General features: G+C 37.2%; 4 protein-coding genes and 1 long non-coding RNA gene across 6 annotated transcripts; 4 read left to right on the top strand and 1 right to left on the bottom strand.

Moving 5' to 3' along the window:
- The first annotated feature begins 1424 nt into the window (after positions 1–1424).
- gja11 (gap junction protein, alpha 11) lies at positions 1425–2321 on the top strand. The gene has a single exon (XM_017692464.1). The coding sequence runs from the start codon at positions 1425–1427 to the stop codon at positions 2319–2321; it is 897 nt and encodes a 298-aa protein (XP_017547953.1).
- Positions 2322–3816: 1495 nt separating this feature from the next.
- gja13.2 (gap junction protein alpha 13.2) lies at positions 3817–6959 on the top strand. 2 transcript variants are annotated; one of them, XM_017692512.2, is made up of 2 exons: positions 3817–3957; positions 4700–6959. In XM_017692512.2, exon 2 carries the CDS (start codon positions 4723–4725, stop codon positions 5590–5592), a length of 870 nt encoding a protein of 289 aa, XP_017548001.1. In that variant the 5' UTR covers positions 3817–3957; positions 4700–4722; the 3' UTR covers positions 5593–6959. The 2 variants fall into 2 exon arrangements, with proteins under 2 accessions (XP_017548001.1, XP_017548002.1); XM_017692513.2 differs by lacking the exon at positions 3817–3957 and adding an exon at positions 3969–4002.
- Positions 6960–8744: 1785 nt separating this feature from the next.
- On the top strand, positions 8745–11853 carry gja12.1 (gap junction protein, alpha 12.1). Its single transcript, XM_017692510.2, is given in 4 exon segments — positions 8745–8881; positions 9521–9598; positions 10955–11619; positions 11622–11853. Coding segments are annotated over 2 exon segments (717 nt in total). The 5' UTR covers positions 8745–8881; positions 9521–9598; positions 10955–10976; the 3' UTR covers positions 11696–11853.
- Positions 11854–14251: 2398 nt separating this feature from the next.
- On the bottom strand, positions 14252–16951 carry LOC108424466 (gap junction Cx32.2 protein-like). The gene is made up of 2 exons (XM_017692509.2): positions 16756–16951; positions 14252–16151 (listed from the first exon to the last, which is right to left on the bottom strand). Exon 2 carries the CDS (start codon positions 16136–16138, stop codon positions 15398–15400), a length of 741 nt encoding a protein of 246 aa, XP_017547998.1. The 5' UTR covers positions 16139–16151; positions 16756–16951; the 3' UTR covers positions 14252–15397.
- Positions 16952–20607: 3656 nt separating this feature from the next.
- Positions 20608–23265, top strand: LOC119263220. Its single transcript, XR_005130202.1, has 2 exons — positions 20608–21115; positions 21602–23265. It is a non-coding gene; the product is annotated as an uncharacterized LOC119263220 (long non-coding RNA).
- The last annotated feature ends 1378 nt before the right edge of the window (positions 23266–24643 follow it).

A 24643-nucleotide genomic window follows, 5' to 3' on the forward strand; every position in this document is an offset into this window, starting at 1 on the left:
AATAAGCACAGCTTATTCTCTCTGATAGGCCAGTTCGCTTGCAGCATAATTATACATATAACCTTCAACTGGTAGTGTTGATAATACCTATATTCGACTTCTAATTCTTTTACTATAATGTGACTTGTTCACCGTCATATTTAAATGAAAAAGTACATTTCATGTACTTTCAAGAGTTTTAGAGACCTGCTTTTCCAACATATACTTCTACAATGATATTAATAGAGAATTTATTCCCACTTTGCTCTAGTATTCTGGGAGGGCTTTACACTATATTACACTACATAAAAGCCTGGTTGCATTCAGCTTAGGCTGATGCATATATTATTAAAAGCCAAAATAGAGCAATGCATACCGGAAGAAATGCTCAAGTAAAAATCTGACACAGCATGAATGCTGTACATTGAGCAGGCATGGGCACAACTTAGCTTGAACTGACTTAGTTATTATGGTAATTTAGCCCAATAGATAGTTAAATCTGCCTTTGTGGATTCATTACTGACAGTGGTATAGGTAGCATGTCAGAATTAGTCAATTAAAAGGATTATCAAACAAATGCACTTAAAATGCAGAATTAACTGCTTAACTTCTTTGCCAAAACTTTACTCACATTTAGTAGGTACTACTACCACTTCTAATGCTATTATTACTAATAGTAGTGATAGTATAAATCAGTATAAATAAAACAGTATAAATAATGTTAAAGATCAAGAAAAATGTGATGGATCAATCTTTTCTATCTGACAGTGTCATGGACAGTCTAGGTTTGATGAATGCAAGGAGAACATTACCTGCCTGACTGCATTGTACAAAATCTAAAGTTTGGTGGAGGAGGGATAATGCTGTGGGGCTGTATTTCAGGGGGTTGGCCTAGACCTCTTATTTCCAGAGAAGGGAAATCTTAATGCTTCAGTGTACCAAAGAATTTCCACAGACACACAACAAGATCTTGCAGAAAGCTTCCCAGAAGAATGGAAACTGTTACGACTGTAAAGGGGGAACAACTCATCATTAATGCAGATGGATTCAGAATATTATGCCATAAAAGCTCCTGTAGGTGTATTGTGTAGGTGTCCCAATACTTTTGTCCATGTATTGTATCTACTGTGTCTGATTATGAAGTTGCTATTAGAATAAAAATTTAAAGACCATCCTGATATTTTTTGCTAAGTAATTTTATTTAGTGAGGATGGGTTGTTGGCAGATAATGTTACTTTTATTGAGGAATAATGCTTGAAACAAACAAATCTGTCAATGGAATAAGACACTTTTTAGTAAAACAAGTGAAAACATTCTTAAAGCAATCTTATATTGATAAATATTAGCTATATTTACTAGATTAGAAATGGTAGCCCTGATATTTCCTTATATTACAATTTCTGTATTGTACTAATGTTTCATGTTTTTCCTTCTCATAGCTGAAGATGGGTGAGTGGGACATCCTTGGGCGGCTATTGGACAAGGTGCAGAAGCACTCCACGGTGGTTGGAAAAATCTGGCTGACTGTGCTCTTTGTCTTTAGGATTCTTGTCCTCGGAGCCGGTGCTGAGAAAGTGTGGGGCGATGAACAATCCGATTTCATCTGCAACACTCAGCAGCCGGGCTGTGAGAACGTTTGCTACGACCATGCGTTTCCAATTTCACATTTGCGCTTCTGGGTGCTACAGATCATCTCAGTGTCCACTCCAACTTTGATCTACCTGGGCCATGTCCTGCATGTCATCCATGAGGAGAAGGACATGAGAGAGGCCATGAAGAAGGCCCAGAATGATCAGGCCAGTGTATTTCTCAAGAAAGGCTGCAAACTGCCCAAGTACAGCAATGACAAGGGCAAGGTCAACATCCAAGGCCGGCTCCTAAGAAGTTATATCTTGAATTTGCTGTGCAAGATACTGCTTGAGGTTGGTTTTATTCTAGGCCAGTACTACTTGTTTGGTTTCACCCTTCAGGCCCAATATGTGTGCAGTCGTTTCCCCTGTCCGCACAAGGTGGACTGTTTTCTATCAAGGCCGACTGAGAAAAATGTATTCATTTGGTTCATGCTGGTCGTAGCCTGTTTGTCATTGCTATTGAACCTCATCGAGGTGTTCTATCTGTGTGTCAAGAAGGTCAATGAGTGTCTGAACCGGCAAAAGGACTACACTGTGACCCCTGTGATCTCTGTTATGACCAAGAAAAATGTTGATGAAAAAGATCAAGTGGTCCAGAACTGGATGAAACATGGGGTAGGCCTTCAGAAAAACGAGCTTGGCAATGAGATAGCTAAAAACATGGTTTTGGAAGACCACAACACCAATGATATGGAAGAGGTTCATATCTGAGCACCAAGTCTCTGTAAACACAATCTTTCACAAGGCCAATTTGTGCAAATAGCCTTGGAATTGAGAGGTACGCCTGGCCTAAACCATGTTTGAGCAGCCATGAAACATGTTTCAAGTCTTGTCTTCCATTTGAAGTGATATTTCCATAAATATGGAATTTTTGTCTGGTGCTGATTTTGTACATTGTTGAATTCTGAAATGTTTTCCACTAATGAATGCCTGAATAAACATCTGATTGTTGAATACAGTTTGTTGTGTGTTCGTTCATTCATTCATTCATTCATTCATTCATTCATTCATTCATTCATTCATGCATTCATTCATTCATTCATTCACTGCCAATGTAATTATAGTGTGCCCCAAAACATTCTCTCTCCTGTGCAGATAAGAATAATAATAAACAGAAGCTAAAAAGACTGCACTCACAGACTGCTGTTCATTTATTTAATTTCCAGGAAAAACAGCCATTAAGTACAAGTTATTCATTTCTTCAGCAGGCAGAAAACATACATTTAACAGAAATTTACACAGAAAAAACAACTGCATATATTACATTTCTCAGTTTTTCAAATTCAAATTTGCAGGAATATTTTACACACCTCCAATGTTCAGTCATAGACGTTGGTTGTTAGAAGTTTGGTCTATTTCCTTTTCTCAGTAAGGGCTTCTTGACAGCTACACATCATTTCAGACTCATACAGTGCTAAAAATGGTATCTTGTCAGGTAAAATGATCCTAAATATAAATCAATAAATCTAATATTTGTCCTGCTGAGATTGTTGTAAACTTTGTTTAAGATTTATTAACCTTATTTCTAGACATATTTTACTTGTTTTAAGTCATTTTATTCAATAAAACTCTCATTATATTGACAGTTAGGTTTGCTTGTTTTAAGAAATGTGCTTGAAACCATAAAATTGCCTGCCAATATAGTGAGATAACTTTACTTGATAATAAAAAATTAGATTTAAGATCATTTCACTGAGCTGTCTTCTCACAGTGGAAGGATGGACAGAAACAGCTGTGGATGTTTTCAGGCCTGAAGCAAGAGTGGAGCTTGATTTTCTCCTCTCTGTCAAAGATGAAAACTTTAAGTGCTGTTGGGGACAGTTTTTGTGGTATCAGGTCCCATTTTATCTATAGCTTCAAATATTGTTCTCCTGTGCAAGTGATCATCTTCTATCTAATCTTCTCAGAAAGATCTCCTGAAAAATCAATAATTTGTGTTCAGTATCTGTTTTGCCTGGAAACTAAGTGGTCTCTGATTTTTGCACAGTACTGTTTTTTTTTTTTTTCAATTGGTTTATAGGTTTATCTATCTTTGGATCAAATGTTCTCTTTTTTTCATGGCCTGCAAAATATGTGGGGTTGTGAAGGAGCGGAGAATGGATCATTGTAAAGAGCATGGTTCATGTTCTGATCTGTCAATCATTAATAAAGCTCACCACTCCAAGAGTATGTGTGCTAAACTGGACCCGGTGCCATTTGCTGATCTTCCGACAACGTGACACTTTGCCACTTTGAAAAATTTATTACACAACCTCTGAAGGCCAAAAACTCAAGGTTCAACCACAGTTAGCTATCACTTGGTTTCTGGAGCAGTTTTCATAAGGAAGGACAGATCTTTGTGGCGGCGGTGAGTAAGAAAACATATTGTGATTTTACTGCTGATTTAACAAGTGTAATAATTTTTCTTTGTATGTAAATCTGTTTAGAGAATTTGAATAGAAATATTGCAGTAACAGACTGTAATGTATGCTTATTAATATGTGTATCATAACAGATGATTATCATTGAGTTATATTGTTGTATAGTAGGAATTCTATAGTTTTCAAGAGTTTCCAGCTGCCAACCACATGTTTATGTTCATTTACTCTGAAATGCTAAACCTTTTGTCAGATTCACGCAATCATTTATAGCAATAAACATTAGAAGCTGTATGTATCTGAAAGGATGTTCACTTAGTATTTTGATGTGATGAATGATTAATATTCATGAATTTATGACTTGAAATCATTAAGAGAATCTGATGATTTTTTACTTCATATGAAGCTGTTATGAATTTTTGATTTCTAAGTTCAAGATCAAAGTAAGTTGTACTTTCTTAGGGATGACTTATGAAAGTTGGGGTTAATTTCAGTGTGTTTGCCTTCATTGAAATTCAGTGAAGACATATGAAATACAAACCATACACGTGTGCACATTTGGGCAGATATATTAGCTGACTATTTAGCAAATTATTCATGGAATAAAAGAAGGCAGTGTTTCTATTCTGAGATTTACCTTTCATGTTAATTATCCTTAATTGTTTTAATGGGTGAAACCAGACCCTTCTACCAGGTAATTCAGCGGAATAAATCTTTCTGTCTCTCTTCTAGATCAACCCTGAGCACCAACGAGAATGGGAGACTGGGGCTTTCTCTCCAGTTTACTGGACAAGGTGCAGTCCCACTCTACTGTCGTTGGCAAGATATGGATGAGCGTCCTCTTCATCTTCAGGATACTCGTATTGGGAGCAGGAGCAGAGAGCGTATGGGGCGATGAGCAATCGAATTTGGTCTGCAATACGTTGCAACCTGGTTGCGAGAATGTGTGTTATGACTGGAAGTTTCCCATCAGCCACATTCGCTTCTGGGTCATGCAGATCATCTTTGTCTCCACACCAACCCTGGTGTACCTGGGCCATGCGTTCCTCGTCATCCACAAAGAGAACAAGCTGAGAGAGAAGATAAAAAGACAGCGCGACAACAAAATGCTCAAGACGCCCAAATACACAGATGACAAGGGCCACGTCAGGATCAGGGGGAACCTTCTTGGAAGCTATCTAACCCAGCTTTTCTTTAAGATCATCTTAGAGCTGGCTTTCATTGTGGGACAGTATTATTTGTATGGGTTTGTCATGATCCCTGAGTTTGCTTGCTCTAAAAAACCATGCCCCTACACTGTAGAGTGCTTCATGTCTCGTCCCACAGAAAAGACCATCTTCATCATCTTCATGCTGGTGGTGGCCTGCTTGTCTCTACTGCTGAATGTGATAGAGGTGTTCTACTTGGTTTGCACCAGGGTTAGATGTCGTTCCGGAAAGCAACGCGTGCCCAACACCACATCAGCTGAAAACCCAGCTACCCTGTCCTCTCCGTGGCAGACCAGACTGGGGGCTGAGGACCCGCTGAAGCAAAATAAACTGAACATGCAGTATGAGAGTGGACAGAGTATCTCTGTGAGCCTGGACGGCGCAAAGGAGGACAAACAGCTGTTACAGGACCATTAGATTTAGTGACAAATTTGCTCCTGGTCAAACTTCATGTTTTGTTGTAATGAAAATAAGTAGACATCCCCTACAGAGTACATGCTAATTAACCATCCACTGTAGATGCTTTGAAGATGCTCAGTTTATCTTTAACTAACATTCAACTAAATACCTATTAAATGAATAAACTGAACTTTATTGTGTGTGTAAGATTCTATTAAATCTAACACAAACACTAACCTCAAGACAAAACCTACTCCTAGACCTAACCCTAACCTTAATGCTGTTGATAATCAACTATCACCAGAGAGTTAATAAGTCTAATAGTAAATAAGTAAATAAATCTGCAGATCATCTATAGGGGACCATCCAAACAAAGTGTGACCACAGTTATCGCCTATTTGCTGAATGCAATGCTATAAAAAATAAAACATGTCAAAGGTTTCTTTTTTTTTGGTAATATATAAACTATATTTGTAGAAAAATGCCACAGAAGTGTGTTCTCTGTTGAGAATGTGTTAAACTCTTACATTTAGAAAATCCACAAAATGTAATTTTACTGGGGATTCTTAGACATTTGCACATGACTATGACTAAAAACATTGTTTCTGCATGTGTGGTTCATATACAACAGGGTCTAGGAGAAGTTAGTTAGGAGAACTAAATTAAATTGAGTTAACTCAAGCCGTGAAACTGCCTTAGTATTAAGTTGACCTGACTTTACATTTTTACAGCACATATTTCAGAAGTCTCTTGAGACAAATCACCAGATTTTGACTCCATCTGAGAACCTTTAAGAAGGGAAAAGGCCAAATGGGCTGCTGTGAATGAGAAATGGACTAACAAGGATTCTTCAGCTCTGTAGAAACGTGAATAATTGGTGGCAGGCAGAGTTCAAGCTGGGTTCAAGGCAAACTGGACACTTTGACTTTGTCAATTATAGTGAAGAATGGTTCTGTTGGAGAGATGTAACTCAGATTATATGTTTTCAGAACTGATAAAATATTGCTTGGTGTTAAACTCACTGTTTATGATATTTAACAGAACAATACACAATCATACATTAATCTGCTAGCTCTGTATGATATAGGCATGTGTCTAGAAAAGCACCTGATTTGAAGTAGCATTTTATTGTTTGTTCATGAATCATGTTTCTTGCATTGTGGTAATTTATGCATTATTATAGTGGTACATGTATTGTTGAGTCATTGTTACCTTTATTTGTCTTTTTTTAGCTACTGTATGTGTTTGCTGGGACATAACTTATAGAGAAGGATTTGTTGGCTCATATTATGAATATTTCAGTATTCTTTGGTATGAACTATGCTTACATAGAAGATTGTAATGTATGATCTCTTCATCTGAATAAAGCCTTTTAAAACATTGTAGTCAGCTGTGAAATTTCTGCTTTATAAAGTTCGAATGCATTTTAAGTGAATAAATTCTTCATCAATATGTAGACTGTTCTCTTTTAGCACTGACAGTATGAATTACTCATACTATTATATGAATAACTTTTACAGGATATGATTAAATCATGCGTCAGTGGATAAATTATTTGCTCAAATTCTTGTAAGTATTACCAATAGATTGCTTTTGTGGGCAGTCTCAGGTTGACCATAAAGTAACAGAATTCAACTGACCATTCAGAACATTCTTCTGATTGCAACTTTATATCCATCGGAACATTGTACATGTTTTTCATCAAACTCTATAGATGGTCCATAAACTATATCCAAATTTCTATTAGGATTAATGTGACAGGTATGTTACAGGTAACATCCAGTATCTAGTTTCTCTTATCACGCTTCATTAAATCAAATCAGGTGCTGATTTATTCAATCTATGTAGTGACTGTAGTGCAGTGTGAAGTCTGTATGTTTTTAAACACACTAAAACCTTTGCTGTAAACAGAGCATTTTTTATGGCCTATTGTATTTGGATGTGGTTGTATTTATTCTAAAGTTATCTCATATTTTCAAAGGCAAAAATACACCAATTAAATAGTTTTAAGCAATTTTTAATTGCTGCATTAGCCTCTTCATGCAGTACTGTATGTATTATAAATGTCCACAGCCAATCCACATTCAAGCATCTCAGAGTAGCACTTTGGTCCTCCCACCATTACAGATTCATAAATACACAAACACAAGAAGCTGGGTCAGGTGCTCATTCAATAACTCATTTGAAGATCAATGGTTTATTTTTAGTTCTGTAGTGTTTATAAACACCAGCGCAAATTTGCCTCTTAATGTAGAAAATAATATTCAGGCTATAAAACTTTTTGGGCCATAAATAACAAAAGAACATACTTGTAAACAAAGACAGCAAGTAGGTTTCAACTCAGTGTTTTTCATAACAGTACACTATACTTTGTTAATGAAATATTTCAAATAAATATAAATTTAAAAGGAAAATAGAGAACAGACAAGTTTGTGTCAAGTTTAGGTCAAATGATAAGTTTCTGTAGATTTTCTAAGTGAAGGTAAGTAACACCTCCTCCATAGAAAACACACTTCTAAAGATTTAATGCACAATTGCTGTTTATTTGCTGACTTTAACATATCAGGAAATAAAAATAAAACAAAAAAACAAACAAAAAAAAAACATAAAATGTGACCTTTATATTTTGTTTCTTTTCACCCCGATATGTTACTTTTTATGTTAAACTATGGTAAAGTTATGTTTAACTAGAAATTGTGCAGATTTATTAAATTAAAAGTTTGTTCTCTGTGGAGAATGTGTGAAAATGTCATGTACAAAGTTTTGCATTCGGCTGTAATAAGCCACATTTAAAATAAAGATATGTTCCTTCATTGGGTGAGGGGTGGGCTTAGAATACCTTTTCAGCAGGCCAAATTAGATGTCCTCAATGACCAACTTTGGGCAACCATGAAGACATTTAGGGTCATCCTATGTAAATATACCCTAAACTTTTACTGGTGATTTTAAATGTCAGGGACTGATCAGAAAATGCAGTAATGCTCCAGGTGAAGTGCTGTACTAGTACATTTTACTGGGTAGAAAGTGTGAGATTCAGCAGGGGTTCTAATTACTCTAACTTAAAAAGACATTCTGTCTTGTTTGACATGTGGCAGACCACGTCTTATGATTAATGATTGATTTTTCACCATTCTATCTGACTTTCCCCCCTTCAACCATGCAGGTGACTTATCGTTTTTGGTGGCGAGCAACGTGACAGGCTTATTGCGAAACTCCACGGAAACTAAAGTTCAGTGTAGTGCCCAGTACATGGCACTTCATCATTAGTTTCCATTCGTTTATCATTCCAGCCTTAGCGCCTTCCAAGGTAAGTAAATAACTATATCTTTTTTCATTACTTTCATTTTTACTTTTTAACTAGTGTTTAAGCCATACTGGTTTCTTTTTAATATCTCTTTAAGGTATGAGAGTAACATTGCTCAGTAATGGAGCTAAATGTGACAGAAGAGCTTTGCTGTTTATTCTTATTATTTTTCATTATTTTTACAATTGAGTGCTGGTTCATATTCTTCCATTTGTATACTGGGATCTCTGGCATATGGTAACAGGTGAATTACTACTTAATTTCTTTTCTCATGTTAGTTGACACAGCGTTGAGCTGAAGATATTAAATCTGATGAATTCTTTATCAATATGTAGAAAAGGCAGCAAGAATAACTCATGGTATTTTATGAATAACTTTACAAGATGTGACTAATTCGTGCACCAGCAGATGGAACATTTACTCAAATTCTTGTAAGGATTATGTACCACCAATAGATTACTTTTGCGTACGGTCTGAGGTTGACCATATACTAACAAAATTCAGTTAACCATTCAGAGCATGAAGGTACAGAAGTAAAGATTCAATATTGAGTAAGTAAATAAGTAAAGATGCAATATTTGAACTAACAATCATTTAAAGTTCGTGTTACTGGCAGCAGTTGACTGTGTTTTCTCTCCGCAGGTTGTACATTGAAACTGGACTTTGGACTCTTCTTCTTTTTAAAGCAGATTTCAGACATAATCAGCAGAGGCCTCTTAGGTATGTATTTGAATAGATTTTTATCAATTTTATCACTATACTCTGAAAAAATTTCCTTAAAAGAATCATGTTTGGTTCCTTAGAGAACTATTTTGTAAATGAGATGTGTGAGTGTGAAGAATGCTTTTCAAGTTTAAAGAGCCGCCACACAATGTAAAGGTTCTAGGAAATACCTGGGAAAAAACCTTTAAAAAGGATCTTAACATTCCCAAACACTTTGTCAACATGGTTCTCTGTGGAGCCAAAAGACAAAAGTGGGTTTCTGTGGCAAAGGCTCTCAAAATGGATCTCAGGGCCACTCAGACAGTCTATATTTTTCCTACATACTTACACTCACCGGCCATTTTATCAGGTTGCTAGTAAAAGACTGGACCCCTTTTTGCCTTCAGAACTGCTTTAATTCTTCATGGCACACTTTCAACAAGGTGTTGGAAACGTTCCTCAGAGATTTTGGTTGGTTATTTGAGTTCCTGTTGCCTTTCTATCATCTGGAACCAGTCTGCCCATTCTCCTCTGACCTCTCACATCAACAAGGCGTTTTTGTCCACACAACTGACCGCTCACTGGATATTTCCTCTTTTTCGGACCGTTCTCTGTAAACCCTAGAGATGGTTGTGTGTGAAAATCCCAGTAGATCAGCAGTTTCTGAAATACTCAGATCAGCCCGTCTGGCGCCAACAACCACGCCACATTCAAAGCCACTTAAATCCCCTTTCTTCCCCGTTCTGATGCTCGATCTGCACTTCAGCAAGTTGCCTTGACCACCTCTGCATGCCTAAATGAATTGATTTGCAGCCATGTGATTGGCTGATTAGCTATTTGTGTTAACAAGCAATTGAACAACCTAATAAAGTGGTTATATATTGCAAGTTAAAACAGATACTTTGGGGTGCTCTAGTGACTGGGTTGGAAATCATTTCCTTGGAAGAATCACATTTGGCTCCATATTTAACCTTTCAGTGGGTGGTTCCTTAAAGAACCATTGTTGTATAAAAATTGTGTAAGTGTGAGGAATGATTTTAAAGTTTATAGAACCTCTACACACTGTAAAGGTTCTGGGAAAAAAAAGGTTCTTCACATTCACAAACCTCTTTTTCAATATGGTTCTTTGGGGAACCAAGAAAACAAAAGTGGTTTTCTGTGGCAGAGACTCTGATAACGGACCTTGGGGACACTCAGATAGTCCATAATTTTGCTCTATCTGTATGTGTTCCAAGTTTTTTTGGAGTAAAAATCTGTCTGGTGTTCACCACTGTTCTATGGCATAGCTCAAACAACCTTTTTGGGCCTTTTTTAAATGTTTTTTTTAAGAAATCGGTATCGCAGATGAATCTTATTTCCACTTTTTTCCCTCAGATAAGACTCTACAGACATAAAAATGGGGGAATGGGGCTTTCTCTCAAAGCTCCTGGACAAAGTGCAGTCCCACTCCACGGTCATTGGGAAGGTGTGGATGACCGTTCTTTTCGTCTTCAGAATCATGGTTCTCGGAGCCGGTGCTGAAAAAGTGTGGGGAGACGAACAGTCCAAAATGGTTTGCAACACCAAACAGCCAGGTTGTACAAACGTCTGCTATGACCATGCTTTCCCAATATCCCACATTCGCTTCTGGACCCTCCAGATCATCTTCGTGGCAACGCCGACTCTCATGTATCTCGGGCACGTTCTGCACGTCATCCAAAAGGAGAGGAAGCTGAGGGAGCATCTGAAAAGCCAAGCGGAACGTGTCAAACTACCCAAATACACTGATGACAAGGGTAAAGTTGATATTAAAGGTGAGCTGTTGGCTAGCTACATGACCAGTGTGGTGGTCAAGATCTTGCTCGAGTCAGCTTTCATAGCTGGTCAGTACTACTTGTACGGCTTTGTGATGGTGCCCAAAATCGAATGCACCCGATACCCATGTCCATACACTGTAGAGTGCTTTATGTCTCGGCCTACGGAGAAGACGGTCTTCATCATCTTCATGCTGATTGTGTCATGCGTGTCGCTGCTGCTGAACGTAATCGAGATTTTCTACCTGATTGGCTACAGGTCAAAGAAGCATCATGCAAAGATGACCTTAAAGCAAAGACACTTGTACCTTCCTGGAACTGAAGAAAGCAGCAAAGCCTAAAAGAACAAAAAGAGTGTCAACCCTGGACTCAGTCAATTAACCATATCAGCATGTATTTAAAGGAATAAATAAGCATTTTTGAGCTGATCTCTATTTGCAGCATCTGTAGTAATAAATACGCTTTGCCTTGAACAAAGTATTTTTGGGTCACCAAGCTTCCTGCTCCTTTCTAAGTACAGAAAAACGCAAATTATTATTGTGGTAATTAACTGCATTGTACAAATGCAGCAGATGAAGATTATGTTGAACAACATCTATTGAAGTATTGAATTAATATGAAATTAAGATGATAGCGTTTTAAGTAGACTGGAGTTTAGACTTTCTTTGCTGAAATCTCTGCTGTACTTCAGGAGCAGACATGTTTACATTCAAGGAAATGATACACAGTTGTAGGTGTCAGACCTTTGTAATTGTTTCAGAAACATGCACAGCATGCAAGTAGAAACAAGGAGAATTTTTGTCATCTCTTATCCTGTTTTTTTTTGGGAGGGGATTTTAAGTGATTAAAACTTGACTTTAAGTTATGAAATTTATAAAAAAATATATTGAGAATAATTTAAACTATTTTGCAATATATCGTTGCTGCCCAAAGAAAATATATATATATATTATCATTGTTGTTGACCACTTAATCCAGATAGGGTCGCGGTGGTAGTTGGGAGAGCATTATATAGGCCGTGGATAGGCCGTGGATGGAGGCATCCAGGGGGCATCCCAATCAGATGCCCGGACCACCTCAGCTGGCTCCTCTCAATGCGTATATATATATATATATATATATATATATATATATAAATCTTTTCAGATTTCAAAATGAATGGACCAAAATCATCTTCACATTAACATGCATTAAAAGTTAAGAATTTAACTTTTTAAGTTTTTAATCTTCTCAAAGTTATTATTTTGGAGATTTCATTTTTTTTCTTTGGACAGTGATAATATATATTTACAGGTTGAAAAATATATTGACATGTAGTGGTTTATGTTACTGTTTAGAAGTTTGGAATCAATGTTATCCATTTTTTCAATTGTTCAAAACTACTATAGTGGCAAAGAAATCATGTGTGTCCAGAGTGATGAACAGAGCAGTAGTTAATTCTTAAATGACTGTGTGAAGTTAAAAGTTGATATCTACAATACCTTGTATTTCACATGCCACAATCACATCTTGGAGCTGATAACAAATAATCACAGAAACAGAGAATTAGGGAATATTGTTTAACCTCGAATATTTCTTGTTGTTGCCAAAATACAGTATGTACTGATTCAAGTGTTCATGTACTGAACACTTGAAAGCATATTGTGTTGTTTAGTTTGAAGTATTTAAATCCGTAATGTATGAGTTGTTAGTACACCATTACCATAAAAAGTGCTTCCAAACTTTTGAATGGTTGCTCATTTCATTTTTATAGAAGATTTTGTCTTTTGTAATTACACTGTCTGATAAAGCATGTTATGAACTCTTCATAACCTCATGTGTTATTGTTCACACAGAAATGGCAAACTTTACTCTTAGTGAAAAACTGTATTATGTGTACTACTGAGATGACTTGGATGGGTCTTCATATGGACTTCAGTTTCTAAAGTTAAGAGACAACTGGTTTGACTCACATTATAAGTTAAACTGACCTGCTTGGTGTATAAATGGGTGCCTAGGTATATTTCCCCATAGCAAAATCTCAACCAAAGTGCTTCACCAGTAACTAAAAGCCTGTACATTTGGTCTGTAAACTTCACATAAAAGGTGTGTTGGAAATATAAGGTACATGAACAATAAGTGTTAACGTGCGTCTGCTGTTTTTGAGATATAGCTTAGTGGGACGAGTTGTGTGGGCGAAAATGCCTTGTTTATGGGAGAGGTCAGAGGAGAATGGGCAGACTGGTTCCAGATGATAGAAAGGCAACAGGAACTCAAATAACCAACCAAAATCTCTGAGGAACGTTTCCAACACCTTGTTGAAAGTCTGTCACGAAGAATTAAGGTAGTTCTGAAGGCAAAAGGGGTCCAACCTCTTACTAGCAAGGTGTACCTAATAAAGTGGCTGGTGAGTGTATAAAACATAAGAACTCAGCTCAGACCATATTCTACAAGTAAATTTCAAGTGGACTGCAGACTAGATAAAAATAAAAATGAACATATTGTAGACAGTGTTTATAAAGCCCAGAAAAGCCTCTGTTCCTGCAGCACCATGCATATTACTATGCTTCTAACAAGTCAGTGCCAAGAAAAGATAAAAAAAACTGGTCCTAGGTGGTCCTATGATGATTTCTTTACATAGACAGTGTGTGTGCGGGTGTGTGTAGCGAGGAGGTGATACATTGTGATGCCACAGATGCGCTATAGTCTACTGTTGGCCAAACTGGCCAAAATGGCCAATAAGTGTAGTACAAGGCAAGTGGGCCTAAGAATTGGAACATATCCCATTCCTTGTCTAACTAGCTTTCCAGGAGGTACATGTGGTACAATAGACACATTATCTGTGGCTGTATTTATAAAGACTCATGAAGGACTAAAAATAAATGGAATATCCACAAAGTATTAGTGCATTTGATGTTTATTTCAATGCTTCTGCTTAGCCTACTGCATATCATCTCAAATGTGTTATTTAATCACAGAGAAAATAGCAACAAGATATTGATTGAGGTTCAAAAATATGCTTTAGAGGTGTCAGCTCTTCTAAAAGAGTCACTGCATCAATGTCACTGCATCAATAGATTGAGCCACAAGCTTGTACATTGTTGGCTCTTGATCACATGGCACCTCCTAGTGGTGGAGAAGATGACTATTGCCCACAATGGACTGAAAGTCCAGCCTGTGCTTATTTTTTCAAGGCTTTTCTGCTCACAGTGCAGTGCACAGTGCTCACATTAGCAACATTGGCTATAGCAGCAAATATAGTCACTATATATTTTTTTCGTTATGTGGTTTTGTCATCTCACAGTGCATTTGGCCAGTATGGTCCACTATATAGACTGCTTATGATGAAGTGAAATAGAATGCAGGTTGTTAGTGATAGGAGGCAGTACAGATAAAGAATTATTATGTATTTCTTTTTATGACACATCCTGTCATATGATGCCATGACATGATGATAAGCTTGTGCTTTAATTGGTTGTGATGACATGACTTTGGTAAAAGTGTCTTAAAAGCAGAAATTAGGTAGAACAAATGACACAAAATTGTTGAGCAATTATACATTTAAAATATCTTAAGCAGCAATTATACATTTAAAATATCTTAAGACACAACATACAAGTGTGTTTAGATCTTATTCAGTGGATGAATACTTGTCTAAGAACAATGGAAAATTAAAAGAAGCCACAGAAAGCAGACATGAATGTCCATTCTTTTCATTAAGAACAGCAGTAGTGCATGACATTATGGTAAAGAGTTCATAAACTATTTCAATGTGGAGGTGGTTCAATATCTCCTCCATCTTTTTCAGATACAACTATTTACAATAGACTAGACTGTAGAAAATAATGGTTTTAAAAATGGCTTTTTGGAGAAAGGCTACCTTTGGTGCATGGTTCTTTGATTAATTTATAAATACATCATGTTACACGTACATAATGTAAATCTTCTACACCTGTGATTCTTCCTAGTACCATCTATCCAATTAAACAATCTTTTAGGAACCTTGTTTTTAATAGTGTGAGACCAGAACAGTTCCGCACTCATCTCAGCAAAATGTCTCAGCGGTGAATGGTTTATGTTCATCAGCTGGAATGATGGGTGGATGCTTTCTGTACACGGCAGCTCGACCAATCAGATAAAATATCTCCGCTATGTTCAAAGCTAGAGACACACAGCCCACCACCAGCATGAAGAGGATGAAGATGGTCTTCTCGGTGGGACGGGACATGAAGCACTCTACTGTATGTCTAGGACATGGATCGCCGCTGCACTCGAGCCGAGGTTTCATCATGAAACCGTACAAATAGTACTGGCCCACGATGAAAGCTGTTTCAAACAAAATGGTCACTAATATGCAAGTTACATAAACGCACAAGAGGTTTCCTTTATAGCGAAGTTTTCCGTTGTCGTCCGTGTATTTGGGCAGCTTCAGGCCTCGCTTCTCAGCCTGGTTTTGGAGCTTCTGCCTCATTTTGTTTTCTTTGTGGATGACGTTCAGGACGTAGCCCAGGTAGATCAAAGTGGGTAAGGACACGAAAAGGATCTGGAGAACCCAGAAGCGGGTGTGGGAAATTGGGAAGGCTTTGTTGTAACATACGTTCTTGCATCCAGGCGTCTTGATGTTGCACACCATGCCAGACTGCTCATCACCCCACACTTTATCTACTCCAGCTCCAAGAACCATGATCCTGAAGATTAGAAGCACGGTCAGCCACACCTTCCCAATGCTGGTGGAGTGGGACTGCACCTTGTCGAGTAATTTGGAGAGAAAGCCCCAGTCTCCCATGGCTTTTACTCCGCTGAAGACAAAGCAAGAGAGAAAAAAGGAACTAAAAATGTGCAAAACGTGCTCAGTACCCCTCCCTTTATGCCGACAGTCATAGTTTTCACCGGTAAATATAGAAGGATGTTATAATTTTATATCCATTGTTTCTCACTCAAAGCTCATTGACACAAGCTGAGAAATTCTCTTGAAAATGCAGATTCTAAACTTTCAATCAATACCAAAGTTGTGTTTGTCAGAAGAAAAGAACATAATTTATGATGACTTGAATTTATGGAAAGTCATTAATATGTCTACAGTCTTGAGTTGGGGAAAGAGGAAACTTCCATTACATTATTTGCCATGTGTCTATCACTTTTTGATTTCGAACCAATCAGAAGTGCAGATTCAAACCCGTTGATACTCTAAATTTGACATAAATTTGATCTGGTAACAAGTTATGTAGTTGTTATATATATAGGTAAATTACATAGCAACATAAGAGTAACTAAACTTATTATGGTTAAATACTGTAGCTTCTGTGGTGACTGATAGTGATTGATGATACCCAGATAATGTCCACCTAAATAACCAAAACCTTCATACTCTAAGACTTCTGCTTAATAGTAGAGTTTTCTTACCTTGCACTTGCAGTATTTAATTGTTTTAACGGAAGCAAAGTAAATCCAAAATGGAGTATCAAGACTTGAGATAACGTCTAGAATAAAGCTTCATTCCATCAGTCTTGGGCCGGCAGTTTTATAAATTCACCCTATAGGTGCATCGTCACAGAGTGTCCACCCACAAACCTCTCAGCCCGGAGAATCTTTGTTTCGCAACACAATCTGAGAGCACGTACACATCCCCCTACACACACTGTCAGACCTACAGTGTCACCACACTTTCCTCACTGGGAAGTCAGATTTGGTAAATCTGTATTCACCCCAGAACACTGCGGACAGTTTCCATCAACTTCCACTATAACGATTACACTCACACGCTCTAACACGCTCTGTTCAGAATGAAATTACAATTACATAAGACACACTTCTTCCATTAAGAAATGCAGATTTAATAAAAAAGAAAGGAATTCAATACCACCAAGACTCTTGTATACTGTTGCAATATTTATTTAAAAGAATTTCCAAAAGGAAGCTTAAACTTTACACAGTAAAATGCAACTGGAGGAGGTTCTTCAGTTGAATTATGCATTTTTTTTGCCTTTAGCAATGTCGATAGAATATAGTATATCATGATGGCATGACTTACAAATTAAGGGAAAAAAGTTGGATTTTCATCTTTGTTGGTGAGCAAACAAGACAGTTTTTAATTGTGTTTAAATGCTATTTTTTGTTGTGGTGGTTACAGACAGTTTCTCAGCATGGACGCTGCAGTGCTGTCCATTTTATATCGACATCAATGTAACAAGCAATGTAACTGGTTTTGTTCAATGCTTAAGATGTAAACATAACCATTCATTCTGTATGGTTTGAGGTAAAACCTGCCAGGCCACAATTGTTCGCAAAGTTGGTGATCGGGACCAGATTGAAGCATTGAATGCTTCTAAAAGCTACATCACCTGAAGTTATTACTTGACATGACCACAAATATGTTGCCTGATGCCTGGAACATTTATTTATGGTAGTTCATAGATAAAGTATTGGCTTGAAAAATGGTCATTCAAGGTACAGAAGTGCATGCAGAAGTTCATAAGGATTAATTGTACCCATAAAAATATACTTTCTTTCTGATTTACTCCAATTTTTCCATTATCAACATTACATATAAAAACTTATAACTGATGGTTCACTTTGGCATTGGATAGCAAATAAAATGGCTATTTGTAGCTGTAGACATGGCAACCACTGGTTCCTATAACCACTACTGTAAAGCAACCTGACTCACATGGCTTTGTACACATTGCAATGACTGAGTTATGCAGAAACTGATGGATTTCCCTCAAAGCTTCTGCCTGCTTATTGTCCAGATTTTTTCTATCTGAACTATTTTCTGTAGTTTGCTGTCAAGTTATTTTTACTGCTGTTTGTTTTGAGTTGGGTGGGACTAAATTTGGAACAGGTGACGTCAGATCTGCCAAACTACCCATCAGAGTTAGCAATACATACACATCAGCTATGTGTTCCTTCCCCTCACATGAAGTGACTTCTCTCCACTGAGTCCCAGACAAATTCACACCAAGCAGGTTATTTTCTAAAGCATGATCTAGCAGTTAGCTAGCTAGCTGTAGATCATGGCTACAACACATTTCTATAAATAGCAGGCAGTGGCAAAATTACTGAGAGGACAGAGGGGGGCAGTCACACTGGGCCCATGGTGCAGGGTCCCAAATATTTTATCATGCCCCTCAAGATTCAGTCTACAAGGCAGCAGTACAAGGGGATCTTCTGGCTGGTAGCCTGACCTGTCACTAGGATTGTCCAGACCAGTTGCACTAAAGATGAACTAATGAGCACCACCCAGCCACATCCATTAAGATGTTAACAAAAATAAATATATACATATATACACACATATGTACACAGATAGATAGATAGATAGATAGATAGATAGATAGATAGATAGATAGATAGATAGATAGATAGATAGATAGATAAAAATGTAATAAAAAAATTAAATCACTGTATATATATATATATAAATATATATATATATATATATATATATATATATATATATATATATATATATATATATATATATATATATATATGCATATTTATTTATGCATGTTTTTACTAATGAGTTTGGCCTATTCATAATACAGATTTAAACTTTATTTATAATATATGGTATCGTATTAAAAACCAACTACTTTGGCAATGTTTTTCAACTGTTTTTCAGCCATCAGTACTGTATCATGTGATACCTAAGCTACCCCAAATATAAAGTATGACAGTAATGTAATGAGCTCAGTCACTTGCACATTGCTTCCATATGATACATTTCCCAATAAATCCAATGTATTTTTTTATTCATTCAAATAAATATTAGCATGAGGAGGCTCATTAAATGCTTTTGCACTGGGACCCATAAGATCCCAGTTACACCACTAAATACAACTTCTACCCGTGTCCATTTTCACAGTGCACTTGATAAGTTTCTCTCTCTGTCTCTGTCACTTATTTATGCTTCTTTCTCTCATATCACCACTTCCCCATCACATTACATCACCAGCAGTGCTGGGAGGATGAAAGTATCACATGCCTTCTCCACAGTGTATGTTTTTTTTTAATTGTGACATAAAGCCCTGGTGACAGCAGCAGTTTAACTCAAACAACACAATACACACAATACAACTCCTCCATGTGCCTGATGTAGCACGAAAGTGGGTCTTCATATGTCCTGCATTTCCCAGGGCATTGAACTTATTCTTAAAAACTGTATATCTATTCTATATTTCATCACCGGAACGCTGCAAACGCAGCGTTTCTGAAATCACCAGAAATGAGTTAATATGACTAATACAATTAATAAAACTAATCAGAGATAATGAATTAGCCAAAATCATGTGTGCATGTAAGCATTATAAAGAGTGGCTCCAAATATATTTGGACATTTGTGCAAAAAAGATTTGAAATTGACCATTCTCCAAGACTGTCATTCTCTCTTTGGAAAAGTATTCTATAAAAAAGGCGACTAGTCTGTTCCCGACCAGTATCATTTGGGCAGTTTCTTTGCAGACTTCTGAAGATTTGCATCAAAAATGTCATTGTACACATCTGACTTTGTGATTGAAAAATTAATGCTGACACCATTGTTAGAAAAACAGCTCCAGACTTTGTCTTTGTTTCCTTAGTGTTGTCTGACTGGAATTGTTCTCCAGAATTTTTCCACACAAAGAGTCAATAAATAAAGTCAAGAACTGGAGCTAAAAACAATTCGCTGTACAGTAGCCCCAATTTTTAGAAATGGGGCTGTATTTATTGACTTTGACTTTATATATATATATATATATATATATATATATATATATATAAAATTGTGGTGTACTCTAAAGTACACTTACATAAACTAAAAAGTGTACTAGAAGATTATAGCTTGTACCTATAAGTTCATTTATAGTGTAGTCGTGTACTCAGAGTTTATAACTCTTACATCTAAAGTATACTTAAAACTGTATGTTTGTAAAATAAGTTGGCCTATTTGTCCCAACAAGTATTTAAATAGTGCACTTAGTACACTAATAGTACAGTAGTATTACTATACTTACACTATAAAGTATACTTGGAAAATATACTTGAACTTAAATTTACTTAATTCAATGGACTTTAAGTATTTTTGTTTACACATAACACATTACACATTACACATGTTTACACATGAGTTTACACATAATGATTTGCTGTGTAGTGGAATTTTAGTCTGAGTGTCTGTTTCGACTCTGTTTGTGCTTCTGCTACAAAAAGCAAGAATGTGACCTGCTTGGTTGGCTGTATCTCTAGCCTGTGTTCCAGTGGACAATAATAATTAATACCTAGAGTCGACTCCTGTATACAAGAGAACTTCAGCATTGCAGTCGTTTTACTGAAAGCTGATTGTGCAATCCTGAAGTTTTTTTGAGATGGCTACAAACACGACCTCTGTCTCTCTGTTTGTACCCACAAATCAATATCTGATAGTGAATGATCACCATCACTGTAACAAACCTAAACTTATATCAAGTATCAACCATCTGATTTGCACTGCGGTTGTTTACTAAATTAATTTCCTTTTCTTGTAATGGAAACTCTGAGAGGATATATCAGAAACATCTGTGGAGGGGTAAGAATGCCAGGAAACAGAGATCAATGCCAAGAAAAGTGCTCTCCCTCTGAACACACTCATAAAAAAGTGTGATTGGTTGGCTGGAAAGCAAGAATGCAGACGCCAAAGCTACAGGGTTTAAAGCCCGACCCCAAACAAGCTTCATACATTTCTGCTATAATCTCTAAGTGTAACACAAAGACAGCAGTGGAAAAACAAGTTTTTGCAAAACTGCAGGTGAGCTTCTTTTGTTTGGTCAAACTGCTTTGTTGGGATGATAAACCACTAAACAAGCTATAATGTCTATTAGTGTCTTAACTAGTTATGCTTAACTAGTTATATATATATCTGCCTGATAATATATATTTTGTTATTTCATTTATAAACAGCTTGCCCTGTATGTTAAAAATGCCATATAAATCCAAGGCTTATTACATGCTAAGGCTTGTTATTCAATATCTACAAGGACTTCTATGTAACTGGCTGAGCTATGCTCAGGTAGAAGTGTGTAAGAAAATCTTGTGCCCTCCTGTGGGCCCTGGCCATTTAAGAAGATAAGTTCTCTGTTGAGGATTTATTCATTTATTTTAATCTTCTTTTCTCCTTTTAACTTCACTTAGAAAATCAATGAAATGAGCAATTTGACCAAATGTGTTCAAACCTTATATTGTGAAAATGTCAAATATAGTGATGTAATATTTTTACCATATCCTCTACTCTCAGTTGATTATTCTAAACAGCCATATCGGATATTTCCCGTCTGTTCTACTATCAACTGATCAGCGACATTGCACCAGTGTGAAGATATGCGAACATTCATTTCATCTTTTGTAGTAGTTCTGAGAGGCAGATGAGATGGAATGGATGCAGCTTTTCTCAAAGCGGTCAGAAGAAGTGCTGACGCACTCTACAGTCATTGGCAGACCGTCCTCTTTTTCTTCACAGTCTTCATGCTGATGAAGGGAGCTAACATTTTTCAGATGGACTCATTGAGACCAGTGGTCTGCGATACATACAAACCTGGCTGGGTAGAGTCTTGCGAAAACGTTGGGTTTCCAGTGTTTCCTATGCAGCTCTGGTGCGCTCAGATTATTTTTGCTCTGCTGTACCTCGTTTACATGATGCATGTTATCTATGGAGAAGGAACGCCTCCTAAAATAACTGAAGGAAAGGCCAGTGGGAATGTGAGAACAAAATTGTGAACAAAAATAAGTTTTAAAATCTTTCAGGTTTCTAAGACTTTTAAACAGTACTGTACATATTTTTTCAATCTGACCTGAAAGAGTCCCCTCATCAAACAATGCTACCAAGCAGGGAGAGTGAAGCCACATCTATTATGAACTGTCAATAGCAAAACATCATTGAACAGCTCATCATGCTTGGAGGAGAGCACTATCTGCCAGTTCTGTGACACCAGCTAACAGACACCTGTGCTGGCTAACATCATGCTCAGAGATGCAGCAGAGCGAGGCCAATTCTGTTCACTTGGGCTCCCAAACACAGATGGCTGTGTCATCACAGGAGGTTGACCTTGTGATCATGAAAGGGCCAAAACTTGTGCACAATCCTCAGAAGCTACCACTACTAATATTTGTGATGAGCTTTCCTGCTTTCCAGCTCACCAGCTGCTCTATGTTCTGGATGCTTACATTAATCTTTTGCAACATATTTATTTCTCTAAGTCAAAGCACAAGCACCCACAGTTCAAGACCTTCTACAGGTTCTCATTTACTCCTCAAAACACAATCACAGTTGACCAATCAACTTTCCACTTAAAGTTCTTTTGTAGCAACTGTTGCAAAGTGGGACAGAATGCTGACAAAACCTCTTCCTACCTTGAGAATTTCTGCTAAATGTTGGAACAAAACCTTGTATCTCTTTCGGTATGATTTAATTGTAAAAATGTTTAAGTGTAAAAATTACAGGACAAATGTCAGGATGATAGAAAAGTCCAAATTTACTTAGAAAACTATATTTGACCAACCTCAATTCAACATTTAGAACTTTTTCCATCTCATTTAAAGTTATTGGATTCATTTTGGAGACATATGGTTCTCTACCAACAGCAAGATCATTTTTCTGTTTTTTTTGTTGTTGTTGTTTTTTTTTGTCAATTTTAATTTTTAAAATAATATATCACTGTGTGATAAAACATCTTATTTTCCTGTGCTTGTCACATTACTGTCTTTGTTGGTAACACTTGTTTGGTTATTAATTAGTAAATGCCTTAATTACTAACAGGTCATGTGCCCTTAATGTAAAATGTTACTTCTTTGTTTATATTTACAACCTTGAAAAAAAAAGTATTTAACAATGAAAAAAAAACTTTCATTTATTTGTGTATAATTGTAACATGATGTGAATAAAGAACTTATCTTAATGACAAATAACTTTTTCATTCTTTTAAAATTTAAATATTCAAATGTTACACTGCAGACTTAATATTCAGGGACACGTTGTTTTTCTACTGCCACTATTATATATTTGATAACTACTGTAAAATTAACCTCTAAGTAAAAGATTAAGTAAAAGTAGTTACAAGCTATGGGTCCACTCCATGACACCTCCATTATCAATTTCAAAAGTACTCGCTACTAAATATTCCACAGTCAACTGTCAGTGGTATTATAACAAAGTGGAAGCAACTGGGAGTGACAGCAACTCAGCCACAAAGCGGTAGGCCATGTAAAATGACCTAGAGGGGGGTCAGCGGGTGCTGAGGCGCATAGTACGTATAGGTCGCCAACTTTCTGCAGAGTCAATCACTACAGACCTCCATACTTCTTATGGCCTTCAGATTAGCTCAAGAACATCTGCATTCAAGCCTTACATCACCAAGCACAATGCAAAGTGTTGAATGCAGTGGTGTAAAGTGCCACCACTGGACTCTGGAGCAGTGAAGACGTGTTCGCTGGAGTGACGAATCATGCTTCTTTGTCTTACAACCCAATGGACAAGTGTGGCTTTGGAGGTTGCTAGGAGAACAGTACTTATCTGACTGCACTGTGCCAAAGGTAAAGTTTGGTGGAGGGGGGATTATGGTGTGGGGTTGCTTTTCAGGAGTTGGGCTCGGCCCCTTAGTTCCAGTGAAAGATACACTTGATGCTTCAGCACCAAGAGATTTTGGACAATTTCATGCTCCCAACTTTGTGAGAACAGTTTGGGGACGGCCCCTTCCTGTTCCAACACGACTGTGCAGCAGCACACAAAGCAGGTCCATAAAGACATGGATGAGTGAGTTTGGTGTGGAAGAACTTGACTGGCCTTCACAGAGTCCTGACCTCAACCCGATGGAACCTTTGGGATGAATTAGAGTGGAGACTGCAAGCCAGGCCTTCTCGGCCAACATCAGTGTCTGACCTCACAAATGCTCTTCTGGAAGAACGGTCAAAAATTCCCATAAACACACTCCTAAACCTTGTGGAAAGCCTTCCAAGAAGAGTTGAAGTTGTTATAGCTGCAAAGGGTGGGCCGACATCATATTATACCCTATGGATTAAGAATGGGATGTCACTCAAGTTCACATGCGAGTGAAGGCAGACGAGCAAATATTTTTGGCAATATAATGTATTTTAGCATCACTGAACCAGCTGCCATTTTTTTGGATTTCTCAGTAACGCTGTTTACCATAAAACTCTGAAAGCCTGACAGGATGAGGGGTGGAGAGAGCAGAGCTCGGGGAATTCTCCCATCTGCCCTCTCATACTGTCACAATAATGTTTTGAGTATTGTTTCCAGTTATCTTGCCCTCTTGCTGTCTTCCGC

This window comes from Pygocentrus nattereri, chromosome 4 (assembly GCF_015220715.1).
Source record: "Pygocentrus nattereri isolate fPygNat1 chromosome 4, fPygNat1.pri, whole genome shotgun sequence".
Taxonomy (NCBI): domain Eukaryota; kingdom Metazoa; phylum Chordata; class Actinopteri; order Characiformes; family Serrasalmidae; genus Pygocentrus; species Pygocentrus nattereri.